The following is a 17,019-nucleotide window of genomic DNA, read 5'->3' as shown; positions in this document are numbered from 1 at the left end:
ATCCCAGCTGTCTTTGGGCAGTCGGTGGGGGACACCATGTACTGGTTGCACACCTAGGGATAATTTGGAGTGTCCAATCAACGTGACATGCATGTTTTTTTGCCTGCACGTCTGCACTGTGAGGTCAAAGCGCTAACCGCTTGACCACCAGGCCGCCTGCTCGAAACATTTGATGCATAATTGTTTGAATGAGAAGACCAAGAGTGTTTTTTTAAACACTCAAGTGAAACTAGAAGATCATGGTTTCAGGTTTGTTGCACTTGCCAAAAGAAAACTCTATATTTCAGAATCACTCAATACTGTATGGCTTTTCAGGTCATTTCACACAAAATCAAAAATTGAAAGTGGGGCCTTTAAGCTCATCCAACACACTTTGAAAAGGAATTGTTGTACTTTCACACATTATATCTCACTGTTGGCAGAAAACCACAAAGGCAGATGTGAAACAGGATGGCGGCTCACAAAAAATAAACAGGACAGAAACCCAAGTCAACAAAACTAAAATGGTTGTAGGTCTGAATTTTAACGTAACAATAACTGTTGGATCAGACGTGCGACATGTGAGCCAAAAAATACATTTGTTCAAATCCATGTTGAAATGATAGCTGCTTTAAATTAAACCTTTCTGCTACGTGCTCTGAATAAATAAAGATACTTCGACCACTCCTTTGCGCGAAAGAGATTTTTGAATATTGTGGTCTATTCCACTGTGTCATATTGAGGCCTGAGGATTTCAGAAATGAACACAAACCATTTTTCAGTTCTTTTGGATAACCCAATGGGAAACCACATGTTGCATAACACTTTTATTTGGTTGATATTTTATTTCAAATGACATCTTGAATACAGCTTACCACGAAATCAAGCTATATACCATGGGTCACAAGTAAACCCGAACTGTTTACATGATCTGTGTGTTCTATTTATGTAAATATTTTTTTTTAAATCAATGGCTTCTCATCCTCATTATTAATACAACAGCATGTAATAGGAATTGAATGGTTTAAATCATGTGCTGAATCATTGAAAAAAATAGTATTATACAATACAATACATATTGATTTATATAGACTTATCGTATTGATATGGCTTTGCGTCCTCTTTGCAGAACCAAGATGATGCACTGAGTAATCTTTGACCTAAGAATTTACCACATATCATCTTTAGGCCTATTGACAGTTAATAATAGGAGTACGACACTGTGATGAATGTTTTGTTCATAAAGTTACCACACCTACAACTAGAAAATTATACAATAACAAAGACTGTTTCATTGTACTGTATTTTTTTATAGCGATTAGCTTTTATATTGAAGGACAACTTTAATACTGTACTTGCTTTGGAATCGTGCCTACCGGTGAATCTCTTTCGTGTTTTGTACATAAAGTGCATCACACATGACCTCAGTGATATGGCCCCCTCTTTGGATGTTTAAAATAAAAAATCTGACTGGCATTCACATTTCTTAAATGTCGTAAGTAATACACCTTTTATTTCTGCCACTATCTCACTCAATCAACCACGCGCTTTCATAGCATGCAGACTACCCACATGCGCACAGAACATTATCTGTTGCACCCCCGACCACCAAAAAATAAAATAAAATACACAAACGTAGATTACAAAAAAACACGAACCCCACCACACGACCACAACCAGGCAGAGTGAAAATCACAAACAGACAAAAAATATTTTGAATGGCTTCACTATCCTCCGACAAAGAAATTAACAACCGATTCACGTGTGACAATACAGTAAATAAATAGATTGTGCAACTAGCAAGAAATTTTATTTTATTTTTCTTTCATTATTAATTAAATGGACGTCATTATTGACATGGAGATTAGAAAACATGTTTAGCATTGTATTTGGTGCAAAATGAATTGGACTTCCCAAAACAACATACTATCAGAATTCAGTAAATTATTCCATCTATTACTTGTGGAATAGGTTAATGTGAATAGGTACTTTGTTCAGCAATGCTCTTCAGGTGTCCATTGTAATGGTAAGAGAGGCTTTAGTCATTGGAATAATTTTTGTCGGACTTGGACATACTGTACTGTTGACCAGAATGACCCAGAGTCACTGCCCTGAGTGTTTTAGTTTTCACTGAAAAAAGTGATTTTAAGTAAATTCTCTGTAAAATGAAAACACGTTCAGAGCTCAAATTGAATTAATGTATTGAAGTATTCAATGTATTTGAAGTTAGTGTCAGGTCAATTCAAGCATCAGTTAAGTGACAGACCCAGGGAAGGAAAAGCGAAAGGGAAAATGGCCTCTTGACAGACAACCAAATAGCATTTAACACCCACAATGGCCTTCAGGTTAAAAACAAGTGTGCACACACGCAGACACAAATGTCCACCGGATGTGAACATAAACCATTATGCACTTCCCTTATTACTGGGAGTCAGTCTTGGCATTTTGCCATCTTAAATGTCACAGACTCCACTTGAGGGTAATGACTGATCAACCTCAGCTGGCGCTCAGCATTAGCTTGTATAATTTCTCAATAGGAATTTTTTTAAATGGAGATTGACGATCCCTCATAGGAGAAACACTACAATATAATGTGTATAATAATGTTGAGATACGCCGATTGACATAGAAAGAGACTGCAAGACAAGACATGAATACTGCTGAAAGGCACGGAGCCCTCCTCTATGTTGAAGAAAATGACAAGACATGTAACATGACTGTCTTACAGTCATGATACATGTCTTGCACCGCTCTGACATACTTTTCTGCCACTCCAGACTTCCTCATGCCATACCACAACTCTTCTCTGGGCATCCTGTCATACGCTTTCTCCAGATTTACAAAGACACAATGCAATTCCTTCTGACCTTTTCTGTACTTCTCTATCAGCATTCTTAAAGCAAACACTGCATCTGTCGTACTCTTTTTTTGGCCATGAAGCCATACTGCTGCTCACAAATGTTCACTTCTGCTCTTAGTCCAGCTTCAACTACTCTTTCCCAGAGTTTCATTCTATGGCTCATCAACTTTATTCCTCTGTAATTTGTACAACTCTGCACATCTCCTTTGTTCTTAAAAATGGGCACGAGTACACTTCGTCTCCATTCTTCAGGCATCTGTTCACCATCTAAGATCTTGTTGAATAACCCAGTCAGGAACATCACCGCCACCTCGCCAAGACACTTCCATACCTCGATTGGTAAATCATCAGGCCCGAGTGCCTTTCCCCCCTTCATCCTCTTCAGCGCCCTCCTCACTTCATCCTTGCAAATGTTTGCTACGTCTTGGTCTACAACAGACACGTCTTCTACTCTTTGTTCTTTCTCATTTTCCTCATTCATCAATTCTTCAAAGTATTCTTTCCATCTTGCCATCACACTACTGGCACCTGTTAATACATTGCCATCGCTATCCTTAATCACCCTTAACCTGCTGCCAGTCCTTTCCATCTTTGTCTCTCTGTCTCACCAGCCTGTAAAGATCAGTCGTCAATTTTCCACCGGCACCCTGAAGGTCAACAGTACCAATGGCGGCCGTTGTTAACCCGGGCCTCGACCGATCCGGTATGGGATTCAGAGGTTTGATTCGCATATTTGGACTTATTTTGGAAGGGTATGAAGTTCAAATATCTAAATAATTAGTTGGAGAGTCGCAATCCCATTTTGATATTGAATTGAGCATATTTGATATTTCCACCAAAAAACGTGAATCGGATGACATCAGTATATATAAAAAATCTCAGATCTTACTGCTTTTATGATGAAATAGTCATGTGATTCTCCACTGTTGTTTATGTTTGCAACATATAAACTGCACCGGTTATGTAAAATGGCCACATTTCAGATGAGATGGATGATAAAACTGGCATTTACTTAAGTCATGTGCAGGTGCAGTGAAATGATCAAATCTGAGCAGTATTGTTCAACAAAGAGCTGTGCATCAAGAGGGTGTCTCACTCAAAAGTGAGTTATCTGCTTGGTAGCATAATGACTCATGTATGTTTTGAAAAATATATTTCAAAATAAAACTAATATTACATCCTAGCATCTTTTTTATTTTGGATTGGATTGGATTGGATTTGCCTTTATTAGTCTCACAGTGGAGAAATTTTGAATAAAATGGTGACTTGACTTCTCAATGTGTGCATCTTGCTTTCCACAAATCTACACTTTGTGAAAATATTACAGAGTTGAACAAAAAAAACAAGGTGATTGCAGACTTGTCCCAAAATCACAGATCTAATTCATGCGGGAAGATTATAACAAAGCACGACTACGTAAACAATTGCTCTCAGGTCTTAAAAGAATATTGAAATGTTCACAAAAAAGCTTAAATGTACTGTACATCATTTTGCATCACAAGCACTAGTCATATGATGAGTGTGGCGGCGATTAAATACAAACAAACAATAAAATACAACAACAGAGCAACAATTTTACATCCCTTACATAAATACATCTCGGCTTGTACTCCCAGGCAACCAGGAAATAAAAATCTCTTGGAGAGAACATGCAAGTTAATACTTTGTGTGTGTGTGTGTGTGTGTGCGTGTGTTTGTGTGTGTGTGTGTGTGTGTGTGTGTGTGTGTGTGTGTGTGTGTGTGTGTGTGTGTGTGTGTGTGTGTGTGTGTGTGTGTGTGTGTGTGTGTGTGTGTGTGTGTGTGTGTGTGTGTGTGTGTGTGTGTGTGCGTGCCTTTGTATTCCTTGTCGGATAGTTACCAGCATTAATCATTTACATTTTCATTTAAAATGTGTCTAGCAGCAAGCATGCAAAATTCAGTACTGAACCATTACTAAAAGTGCATGCGCCTATTTTTATGCACTTATTTTCCCCTGTCATGAAAAGAGATTGGACTTACAGATCTTATGCTTTCCTTTCATTGGGAATTTAACCAGCAGCTCCTGGGGATTTGTGCAGATGAAGACGAATGGGGCAGCAGACTCTTCGCATGTACCGGGGAACTGTGAGTGGAAATAGAGAGATGGCATTTAAATGTTGACTGAGCATACATATTTTCCACAGAATGTTTAACGGTGATCCCTGTATCTCTGCAATGAATCATTCAGTGTTCAAGCATATCATGTCAGCCCACCAGAACCTTCTGCACTGTAACATGTAGCAAAACGTGGGAATGAGACGAGATGCACTCCAACCGACACTAACCGCAAATCCAGTCATTTTCCAATGAGGTGCAAAATCAATTATTGACTTATCACAAAGATCGTGTGCAAAACAAATTTGTAATAATGAGATGTCTTGAGCCCAAGAGACAAAGGCAAACAATTTGTCCATGTGTTATTGATTGGTCTCTCAGGTGAGAGTAGGGAATTGACTGACACAGTTACAAAGGAGTCATCTTTTCCATCACTGGCAGCCAATGTCTCTCAGCTCATCCAATTTCCCCCGCTACTATCAGATACTGCCCATGATTGTATCGAGGCGGCCAGGAAGCGGCTCTCTTCCTGACAGCATGCTTCCACTCCCCCACACCTCCTCTCTCACTTAATCACAGCCTCTCTATCTCCCTCGAAGGAGCACTGAAGGTTGTGACAAATTTGGGGCTTTTAGGGGAGATCATCAGAGTCAGTAACCCAGCCATATGGTCTCTGACAAACTGGGAAGAGATGATAGAGATATCCATTTCAGATTACAGTCTGTGACCGCTCGACCAGAGAGCAATACACAAGTGATAAAATATGTAAACACTCAAGGGTAGTCAAAGAAAGATGGTGACTCGAGTCAAGCATTTTGTCTCCTTCTGCCTATTGCACATTACAATTAAATTATGTGCTTGTGGTCAAGTACACCTTCTTCAGGTAAGGGCATTTCTAAACCGTCCTTGAGCATTTTGACCAGTGTTTTTTTTAAAGGTGATGGTGGTGAAACTAAAATGAAAAAAATGGCTGTACTTTATTTCTTTTTCTTGTCAAGATTTGCTCAAAGTACAGTAAAATGAACCGAAGAAAAAGTGTACAACAGTGATTGCTTGTGACTAAAATGTTTGTGTGCAAGTATATACAGTGATACTGCAGTTTATGAACGCTTTAGTTAACAAACTATTCACCTTAGGAACATTAAATTCTCGAGAATATAATTTTGGCATACAAACTAGTTTTCGGCAAACAAACCAAACCACACGGAGGGCCACAGAGTCTGGCATAGTAGTGGTCGGCGGAAGAACACCAAACCACACGATCGAACAGCACCACGGTGGCTGGCGGAGTAGTTTTCCATACCCCCTTAGAGTGCAGACGTGGTTTGTTATCGAGTGGAGTACTTTTGCCATTATGGGACCGAAAAAGACCCCACCACGGGCAAGTGTTAAGCCTAAGAAGCCATTAAAGAAAATTCCGATCGAGCAGAAGAAGGAGATCACGGTGGCTGGCGAACTTGTTTTCGTCAGATGTGTTTTTGTGTGACTTTGCGGCCGAGTACCATACGCTAAGTCGACCATTGCTACTATCCATTGAAAACTAGCATCACAAAGGTAAATAAAACAACTTTATTTTACAGTACAGTTTATTTCTTTAATCACAATAGAATAGTACATTTATTATACACAAAATGAAATGTATTATTATTATTATTAAAATAAGGTATATTTTGTGTAGTTTTTAGGCTTATTTAGTAGAAAATTATGCTTTATGGGTATCTGAGAAGGGATTATTCTCATTTTAATGGTTTCTTATGGGAAATAAATGTTTAGCAGATGAACTTTTCGCCTTACACACACTTTCTGGGAACCAATTAAGTTCGTAAGCTGTGGTATCACTGTATGTGGACAAAACATGTTTAAAATAGAACAAAAGTATCTATCTATCTCTCTCTCACACTCTTTCTCTCTCTCTACCTATCTATCCATCTATCCATTCATCCATCTATAAATATATATTTATATATATTTCCTGGGTGCAAACACACGCATGCAATATATGTATGTCTACAATATATACTGTATAATATAATATAATATAATAATATAATATAATATAATAATATAATATATACAAGGCTGAAAAAGACATTTCAAAACAATTGCAGACATTTTTACCAAGATTTTTTGAAGAGGACAAAAAGAAAAAAACCAACAACAAAAAAACGGTGTATTTAACATACAATTGCAGGAAACCTAATGAAATATGGATTTCTTTGCACCACCGGGGCGAGCCGCTCTTGATTTAGCGTTATGGAGTTATTCATGGGCTTTGTTTGTTACACCTAAAGTAGTTACATAAATATATGGCTGTGCGTGTAATGCTGCTTCACAAAATACCACAGTTTGTGTGTCATTTCAATTCACACACCTCATGTTTGTTTTGTGGCATCTGTTATGTGTTTGAACATTATCTTACTGGTCATATTAAAGCGTTGCTGTGCCCCTTGTTACAGTGTTGGTGCCTAAAGGAACATAAAAATACAGAGTGGATTCTTCACTTATTGTGGTGGCAGATGCGTCCAATTCGTAACAGGCATTTCTGCAGTTGTGAACGAGAAAACAGCTGGCTTGCGTCTCAGCCAGTAGATGCGGCTCCAATCAGTCAACATCGCGGGAGAAGAAACTGACTTGCTCAAATCCATGCAGGAGACTGATGCGTGCAGAGTATGCTGATGAGGAACTGGAAAAGATCTCCACTTAAATTGGCCACAGCAAACACTGCTCACCAGAGCCCTGGGGTGATGATTTTAACAATATAAAAATATTTGTAAATGAATGTGCTCAATTAACCTATTTGTGAGCAGCCTGGTGGATGACCGTTTCGTTCTTTTGCCTCACAGTGCACAGCTGCAGGGTTCGATTTCAGCTCCAGCCTTCCTGTTTGGAGTTTGCATGTTCTCCCCGTGACTGCGCGGGTTTTCTCCACGTACTTTGGTTTCTTCCCACATTCCAAAAATATGTGTGATAGGTTCATGGAAAAGTCTAAATTGTCCTTTGGTGTGAGTGTGAGCGCAAATTGTCTTGTGCATCAATGTTGTTTAAAATCAAACATACTCCGTCCACCACAGCACAGTTTGATAAATTCTCAAACACTAAATGAGGCTTGCACAAAACTCAAGATGTGCAAGTTTTTATGTACGATCACATACGCACGCTCAACAAAAATGGAGCCCAAAAGAATTACAGCTTTAAATTTTAGAGTGAAAAATGGTGCATGGGTTTAAAATTAAGATGAAACCACAAACATTAATTCCTGTGAATACCTCCTCCCCTCCAGCTGACTACTTTTTTTAAATTCCCCATTAGCTAATTAGCATTCTAAACCGTTGAATGTGATGCCTTGGCTCACTATCCCCTCCCCTTTCTCACCCCCACCCGCCGAGTTTTTTTTTCAATTCCATGTTAATCAAAAGGGCACTTTACATTGTGGTTGAATGACAAGATGCTTTGCTAAAGCACTTCAGATTCATCGGGAAGGCTCTAACAGAGTCAAATAAGACTTGCTTACAAATTCAATTGATGTTGCTCAAAACACCCGCATGCACACACAAATAGGATATTAACTACATTCACATGAAAAGACTGCTGGTGGGAATAACTGCCAGATCAAATTAATTTATGGGTGATCCCAGTCCAAGTGGCAATTCTTCAAATAACTAATGTCAGTATGAGGGAGGGTATGTTTGGTTGCAACAAAAATATGAGGCGGTGCATTCATTGTGACATGAGCATTAAAAATGCATGCTTTGAGTTTTACCATTGGTTCTAGATGATTCCCTGAAAAAAAAGCTGGCGCGGATGACAGTAATGCAGACCGCAACCTATCTTCTACAATTTAACAAATGTTTATGAAAGATAATTAAAAAAACCAATACTAAATAGAAATAAGAGAAAATTTGAATGTAACCTTCACAACCTCAAGAGAAAATTCAATAAAAACAAATAACAAAAAAATTCAATAAAAACATTTAATTTTGAATTTCAGAAAGGCAATGACAGCAACTGCACACGTAAAAAGGCTGATATGAATTGGATAGGATTGGATTTGCCTTTATTAGTCTCGCAGTGGAGACATTTACATTTCACAGCAGCAAAGTTATGAAAGGAATGAAAATAGAAAAACAAAATACAGGAGCAGCTGGAAAGGCATGCTAGAATCATTGCCTTTTCAACATGATAGGTGTTATGCAGTATATTGTTTGGGCAAAGACAGTGCACATACTGTAAGTGTAAGGGGAAGACATGAAGAGCCTAAAAGCAGAATTGGTAGTCATTATTGTTGGGGTGAAAGATTCATAATCTAACAATCATTAACTTAGTATTTTCGGCGTATTTTTCCCTCTAAAAGGCACACTTCAATTAACCCTCTATTTGTTGTTTGTATGTTTTCATACATTGGAAACATTATCAGAAAACTTATACAATGCATCCACAAGAAGGAACCACGTTCAAGGTAATGCCAGCAGAACAATCAGATATCAGTAAAACATATTTAATAAAGCAGCGACGTGGTTCACTTAACTACCAGTAAGTTATAACACTGACTCGATAACATTGAACTTTCTTGCAACTGCTTGATTTCCGTGTTTTACAACAAAACCGATCGCCTTATGTTTACACTCTGTATTGTAAGCAGGTCTCTTGCAAGGAGCCATTTTGGGGCTGTAATATTACTATAATAACCAGACACGAGGCACATTGGATTTTAAGGTGTGCTGTGAGCTTTTAACATTTTAGCCTTTTAGGTGCACCTTTTAGTGCAGAAAATACGCTAGTTTCACAATTGTAATGACAAATGTAATTTTTTTGGTCATTTATTTTCCGAACCACATTATCCTCACAAGGGTCGTGAGGGGTGTTGGAGCCTATTCCAGCTGGCTTCGGGCAATAGACTAGGGACACCATGAACCGGTGTGCTTGCTAAAAAATTAATTTGTTCTTTACGTCCACGCAGATTCTCCGTCATTCAGGTCATTGTAATCATGGCATTGAAGAAAAAGATCTGTAAGGGTTTAAAATTAAAATTGTTCATGCTCATAATGTACCCTAATACTCTTTAGTCTGTATCATTGTTTAAAAACTTGAATGAAGCTGAAGGTGTGCACTATTCACCCATGTCTTAAGATAATGTACCACAGGTTCAAATCAACCCCTGGATTTTTGGATTGGATTGGATTTGCCTTTATTAGTCTCACAGTGGAGAAATTTACATTTCACAGCAGCAAAGTGATGAAAGGAAGTAGAAAATCCAGAGTAATTTCTTTGAAGAAAAGAAGGGTCCATGCATGTCAAGTAACTGCTCAACAACCCAACAGTGTACCCTTTTGCAGCTTTCTACAATGTCTCTGTCTCTGACTCCACTCAAGCTGCTGTCAGCAATTAAGGGCAGCAGAAACAAGTAATCTCCTTCTGGGCGACAGGGCCAGACCAGAATAGGCATGTGGAGAGGGCTACGCTCCAGAGGGGGAGGGGTGGAAGTGGCAGTAGGATTTGTGAGAGTGTGTATATAAATGTGTATGTGCGTGTGTGTCTGTATGTGTGTGTGTGCGCGGGTGTGTGGTTGGCCCCAGCCAGGCACTGCTTGGCTGCACACAATCTCAGCCCAATAAAAAGGCCTTCATTGGCAGGGAGCAACTGAGCCAGACGGGCTGGGAGCATGTGGCTTTTAAAAATGAGTAGGGCGGATTGAAACAGGAAGGAGGGTAGGAGTGGGGAGAATAAAGAACCAGAGAGTAAACATACAGAATAGGATATGGTGAGAACGACAGAAAAGAAGAGGAAAGGTATGGTGAGGAAGTTTAAACAGAAAGGCAGATCGTGATGGACACTGAATTATACAAATTGAGACTTCGTGGAAGCACTACTGTAACCAGTCCTGTCAAGGCGATTTTTCATGCGGGGAGGGAGAAACAGATGGGTAGTCTGATATGAGCTACATGTGGGAGGTGAAAGGGTGTTGTTGGGAACTGTGCGCAGAAGCAATTGAACGCCAAATGTTCTTTAATCTATCATGTTCAGTAAGCAACACAAGCCTGTTTTTTTGCATTCATTAACCCTTCTAACGGAACACAGCTGTCCTCAGGAAACTTCACAGAGCTGCTGTTTATAGCATATAGCATGTTATACCATCGATGAAAAGGTTTCGTCAGCCGTCATCTGTACTTCTTTCAAGGTGTCGGACGTTTCGCTTCTTATCCAAGAAACTTCGTCAGCAAACTAAAGTCTTACTGGTAGATTAGGCCCAATATATATATATCTCCTTACTGTCCAGGCATGGCGGTGCCGGAATCTGCGATGATATGTCCCTGCTCTCAGGTTGGGGGGAGCAGAGGACTACCCCCTGCAGCTCCACAGGATCAGGAGCTGCAGGGAGTAGTCCTCTGCACCGCCATGTCTGGACAGCAGGGACACATACACATAGGGCCTAAACTACCAGCAAGACCCCAGCCCGCTGACAAAGTTTCATATGCACCTAAAAGCTAGCAACCACTCATATGACGACAATGAGGTTAAAATCTTAGCGAAAGAACATAAATGGTTTGAAAGGGGAGTAAAAGAAGCAATTTTCATAAAACAACTAAATCCTTCATTAAACCGGTTTGGTGGGGTGAGGTTCAATTTGGATCGTTCGTACAACAGCCTACTTAGGCAAAATAGGATTAGGAATACCGATGAGGTGATACCGGTGGAAGTAGGGGATTCAGGCCAGTCGTTAGTCAAAACAATAGGAAGTGGCAGGGAGTAGTCCTCTGCTCCCCCAACCTGAGAGTAGGGACCTATCATAGCAGAGTTCAGCACCGCCTTGTCTGTACAGTGGGGATATATGTATGGGGCCTAGAATACCAGTGAGAGGTTTGCTGGCGAGGTTTCTTGGCTGGGAGGCAAGGCGTCCGACGCCTTCAAGGAGGTACAGATGACGGCTGAAGAAACCTTTTCATCGATTACACATGGTAACTTCAGAACAAAACAGCAAACAAGAAAAACCAAAGCGTACAGATGCCCTTCTGCCGCAAATCTCTTGGGATAGAACCTGACTTTACAAATGACTTTTAGGACTTTGTGAGGGCATTCCTAAGTGATGTGAAGAAGTTTCTTCAGCCGTCGTCTGTGCTTCTTTGGAGGTGTCGGACATTTCGCTTCGTGTCCAGGAAACTTCGTCAGCGGGCTGGGGTCTTGCTGGTAGTTTAGGCCCTATGTGTATGTGTCCCTGCTGTCCAGACATGGCGGTGCAGAGGACTACTCCCTGCAGCTCCACTGATCAGTGGAGCTGCAGGGAGTAGTTCTTCGCTCCCCCCAACCTGAGAGCAGGGACATATCATAGCACCGCCAGGTCTGGACAGTAAGGATAGATATATATATATTGGGCCTAAACTACCAATAAGACTAGTTTGCTGATGAAGTTTCTTGGATAAGAAGCGAAACGTCCGACACCTTCAAAGAAGTACAGATGACGGCTGAAGAAACCTTTTCATCGATGGACCACTCCTGTATGACTGAGAGCATACACAGACGTATCCTTTTGAATGAATGGAAAATCAGTTGTGTATTTTGCTGTACAGTTCCTAGTTGAAGAACAAATTGTGCAAACACTACTGACACAGACGCATGTTATACCACAATTATATTTTTCTTTCCCTCATCACTGCACAAGAACAGACAACACTACATGCAAACATAGTAACCATAAATATAATCATTGATTTGTGTTGTTCTACATTCCAGTTCAAAATATTTGTCTTTGCCTTATTTTTAAACAGTGAACATTAATTATTCTCTCAAAAGCTTTAAAGCTATTCTAAAATAAGGGTACTTCAGTCTGAACAGGCGGTTAATTGCAAATCATGCATCGTTGATGAATCTCAAGCACAAGTTGGATGCGATGCATGGTGGTGATTAAAAATTAAACAGTCCTTCACTGAGAGAATCAACTAGTGTCAGTTTGGAGGGTGAACATTAATAATCTGGGAGTCTCAAAGACCAGCTCAGAATTTTTGCATTTTTATGAGCCTTTCCAGAGAGAGGGGCAGCCTTCCTTAGGACTAGCTTTTATTAATGTTCACATGTCCGTCTGTTCAAATGGTAAACAAACTCATGTCGTTTCAAAATTATTTTTCAGTGCAACTTCATTGACATTTCACTCCACAGAAAGGAATCGATCAAGAGATCGAGACATCGATCGATCGATGTATGAAGTATTTGGATGGATCTCAACTACTCAATTGAACGACATAGTATCTTCAATGATAGATCAATAGATTGATAGATATGTAGATATGTAGAGTATACATATTTGTTTATGTGCGTGTGTTTGTGTGTGCGCGTGCGTGAGAATACATTTCAACATTGCGCTTGATACCGACATTGCACTTAAAATTCCTGTGAAAAACATTACCACAATGAACAATTTTGAACAATCAACTTCATGAGTTTGAAGGATTTATCGTAACGGCCAAGTGTAATTATAGCGTGGAATGTTGAGATCTCATTCTGCTGGGGGAGGTATTGTAATCAAGTGTATGCGTTCTTGTTTGCATAACAATTCAGCTCTGGGAGGATTCTGGTTAAAAGCCAGCCACAGATTAGCCCCTCAGGTTACACTAGTGCTGACAGGTGCAGTAAAGCCATGTGGTTTTGCAAAGAGATTCACACAGACTTTTTTCTACAGCTCACTTCTACTTTCCCAGCCATGTTTATGACTTCACCTCCTGCGGTGGCCCTCTGGCAAGAAGCAAACAAGACTGCCTGACAATAATGTAAGCTTTTGAGTCTCAAAGCGGTAACTGTGGGAACATTTGAGCAGGAAATGTTGTCTCTTTCAGTCATTTACGCATCTAGGAAGAGTTCTCTCTTTCAGTCATTTGTGGATCTGTTTGTGGATCACATTTTGAAATGCTGACTAAATTATGAATGAAAAACGATTGCGAGACGATGCATAAAACACAGGAAACCTGCTTCACATACAACACATACATACTCAGGGTTTTTCCTGCATTTAAAATTGCACGGAGGCCACCTCCAGCTAATTTTGTGCAGCCCCCAGCCAGACCAATTGAATGGAAACTATCTCAATGTACCGTGTGTCCCAGTGACGTGCGGTGAGGTTCATGGCTGGCTGAGGCACTGATGTCATCACAGTCAGATTTACAAACATATGAACTCTACAAAGTAGCTTATTCGCAAGAAGAATCTCTAATCACCAGCGCCCCCTGCCATGAGGCAGGAGAACTGTGTGCCTCACCAATGCACACAGTTTTGATGAAAAATAAAATAAAATAAAATAAATAAACTGTAGTACAGTGTTTATTATGTACAGTGACTATACATTATATACAGCAGCTAAACTGGAGAAATTTAGTTCATATACTAAAAGTGTTTGAACACTTTAATGGTGAATTGCAGAGGGACAGCAATGTGGTCTCACTGCAGAGCAAGCCAGCACAGTTAGCATAGTCATTGCGCAATCAACGGTGAGGCTCAGCCGGCTGCTGCCTCACCGCTCGTTTCTACTTAGTATTTGAACGGTAAATGTGAAAATTCAGCGATTTTGAAAAATAAATCCAAAGAGGGTGAAGCTAAATGGAAAAGAACTTTAAAGTATAAATCACTAAATAAGTATAACTGTTTAATTTATTTTTTCATTTGATATTTCCATGATGACAGGTGAGGCACGGCCTTGTCTGCCTCCCCTGACTGCACGTGACTGGTGTGTCCCGAGCCTTATTGTATGTTGCTTTATTAGCTGTACATTTTTGGAAATTATGACATGAAATTACACTATCGCGATGGAATGCCATCAAAACCAATAATTCCGAATTTGTTTTTGCTTGATGATACATCCCTAAAGAGCAAGTGAACGAGGCATTTTCACAATTTGCTTCACTTTGACACATCCAATATGGATGGAACGTGTAACTAAAGTATGTTTCCTGTCAAAGAGAGTCTGCGTGTTTAATTTGCAGAATACATGCACCTGGTCAAGATGGTACTAAATTTACCTCAATGAGAACCAGAAACCCCCTGATATTTAGAGTCAGAGAGCTGCCCAACTGTGACTGAACTTAAAAGCATAAAATCCAGGGAATCAAAGTCCTCAATATATTTCATTCATTCATGTTCTGATCCGCTTTATCCTAACAAGGGTCGCAAGGGTGCTGGAGTCGATCTCAGCTGTCTTTGGGCAGTAGGTGTGGGACAACCTGAATTAGTTGCCAGCCAATCGCAGGACACACAGAGACAAACAACCATTCACTGTCACACTCAAACCTAGGGACAATTTAGAGTGTCCAATCAGCCTGCCAAGTATGTTTTTAGAATGTGGGAAGGAACCGGAGTACCTGTAGAAAACCCACACAAGCCTAGGGAGAACATGCAAACTCCACACAGGGAGGCCAGGGCGGAGATTGAACACACGACTTCTGCGCTGCAATGCGCTAACCACTGGACCACCACCTAGCCAGACATTTCAGTTCCCATCAAATATTTTCTCTTTGCAAATCAGCGCCACACAGCACAGGTGCTGTTCGGGAAAAAAATGCTCTCATTTAACAAAAAGAAACAAAGCATTTCACAGCTGGCATATGATTTCATCACATGGTAATTGAGATGGATGATGACCATGCCAGTGTGTCTTTGCGGGGGAATGGTTGCTTTGAAATTCAGTTGAAGCTTTTCCATGTGTGTTCATTCAAACTCTGCAGAAATGTAACTTTAAAGGCAATCACGGGAGGAATTTTGAAGCGAGGCCGATCAGTGAATTTTTCATTACTTCTTATTGATGGCAAGTTTAAAATTTCCAGATGTTCACATGCTTCATTCAAGACCTTGAGCTGGTCATCTACTTTTGAGGTAAAAGGAACTTCGATTTTTTGGGGGGACTTTGGAACGTAACTCGTAATTGATGTGGCGTTTTCCTGCTTATCCATTCAGCCCAAAAAGTGCCACCCCATACCACTCTCCCGTGGCCCCACACTGCATGTTCCTTTTCTATTACAAGAGGCGCTAGCTAGGATTGGCGATGGATCAACTGAACTCTGTAAGCATGGCTTCACAGTGCAAGCTGCTGCGGTTCTGGTCATAACATTGCACAAGTGATGAGTCTTGGCCACTGTTTTTGAGGCAATTCAAAATAAGAATTGCCATTGAATGATGTGGTGATGTTGCAAAGTGCAGCCTATCAAAACTCGAATTTATTCTCAGAGCGAAACGCTTTCACAGTGTGGAAACACGAAAAATGAATTTCTCAGTTGACAGCGAGACAGGGTCACTCCCAAGCCAGTCACCATTTGGACAAAAATACAGTATGTACAATAGTATGTTTTTCGACAATATTTTATCATACATGTATTTATAATTTCATATGTATCATGGGTTATCACAACTGTGCGATCATGACTTCTCAAGCTGAGGCTGCATGTAAAACTTGCAGGCAGAACTCATTCATACTGAATGGAGAGCTAGTGTCATTTATTTGGTTGCCTCTTCGAGTCAACAGCTCGCCATCATCAGTCTGTGGTGTCTGAACCCCTCCAACAAGCCCCTAAAACCACCACCTGTGAGGTAGACGCCACGACTGTCAAGGCCCATTTCACCCACTAGAACAGGTGATATTGTACATACAGTTAATATTGTTTTAAAATACAATTATGTTTACTGTATAAACTGGATTTTGTGACTTGGTGATGTAATAAGAAATAAGGGAGTTCTTTGTTTACGGTTCAAATGTGTGCAGAGACTAAGCGTGAAAGATGTAGATGTAATGGAATTCAAATACAAGTGGCTTTTATTTCTCAAAATATTTACATGGTCATTTGTGTTTCACAGATAGAATGGAAATCGAGAATGAAGTGTTCAACTTGCAGGAATGAATGGGCATGAGGCTCTGACAATCCTGTGGATTAGTTGAGTTTCAGTTTAGATTGGTTGAGTTTTTTTCATTTATTTCAATGAAATAATTATCAGACGAGGGGATGACCCTGAATAAGTTTAGAGTTGAGTGTATGGTAAATTAAAAATATATTCACTGTGGGCCTAATTTAATCCAAAAAGATTAGCTAAATCTGTCATTGGATATGCCTTTATTAGTCTCACAGTGGAGAAATTTACAT

At 40.0% G+C, this 17,019-nt stretch overlaps 1 protein-coding gene across 2 annotated transcripts in view; it reads right to left on the bottom strand.

Moving 5' to 3' along the window:
• The window catches only part of trip4 (thyroid hormone receptor interactor 4), a 77,687-nt gene that overhangs the window by 42,103 nt on the left and 18,565 nt on the right, over positions 1-17,019 (bottom strand). For both annotated transcript variants that reach the window (XM_088992079.1, XM_088992078.1), the window contains one exon: positions 4,838-4,940. In XM_088992079.1, coding sequence (XP_088848205.1) covers positions 4,838-4,940 — 103 coding nt within the window. The remainder of the gene's footprint in view (positions 1-4,837; positions 4,941-17,019) is intronic.

Source organism: Hippocampus bargibanti, linkage group LG03, assembly GCF_051943395.1.
Source record: "Hippocampus bargibanti isolate YZ-2025 linkage group LG03, ASM5194339v1, whole genome shotgun sequence".
Lineage (NCBI taxonomy): Eukaryota > Metazoa > Chordata > Actinopteri > Syngnathiformes > Syngnathidae > Hippocampus > Hippocampus bargibanti.
The sequence above is the reverse complement of the archived record's forward strand: the minus strand, read 5'-3'. Positions and strand labels throughout refer to the sequence as shown.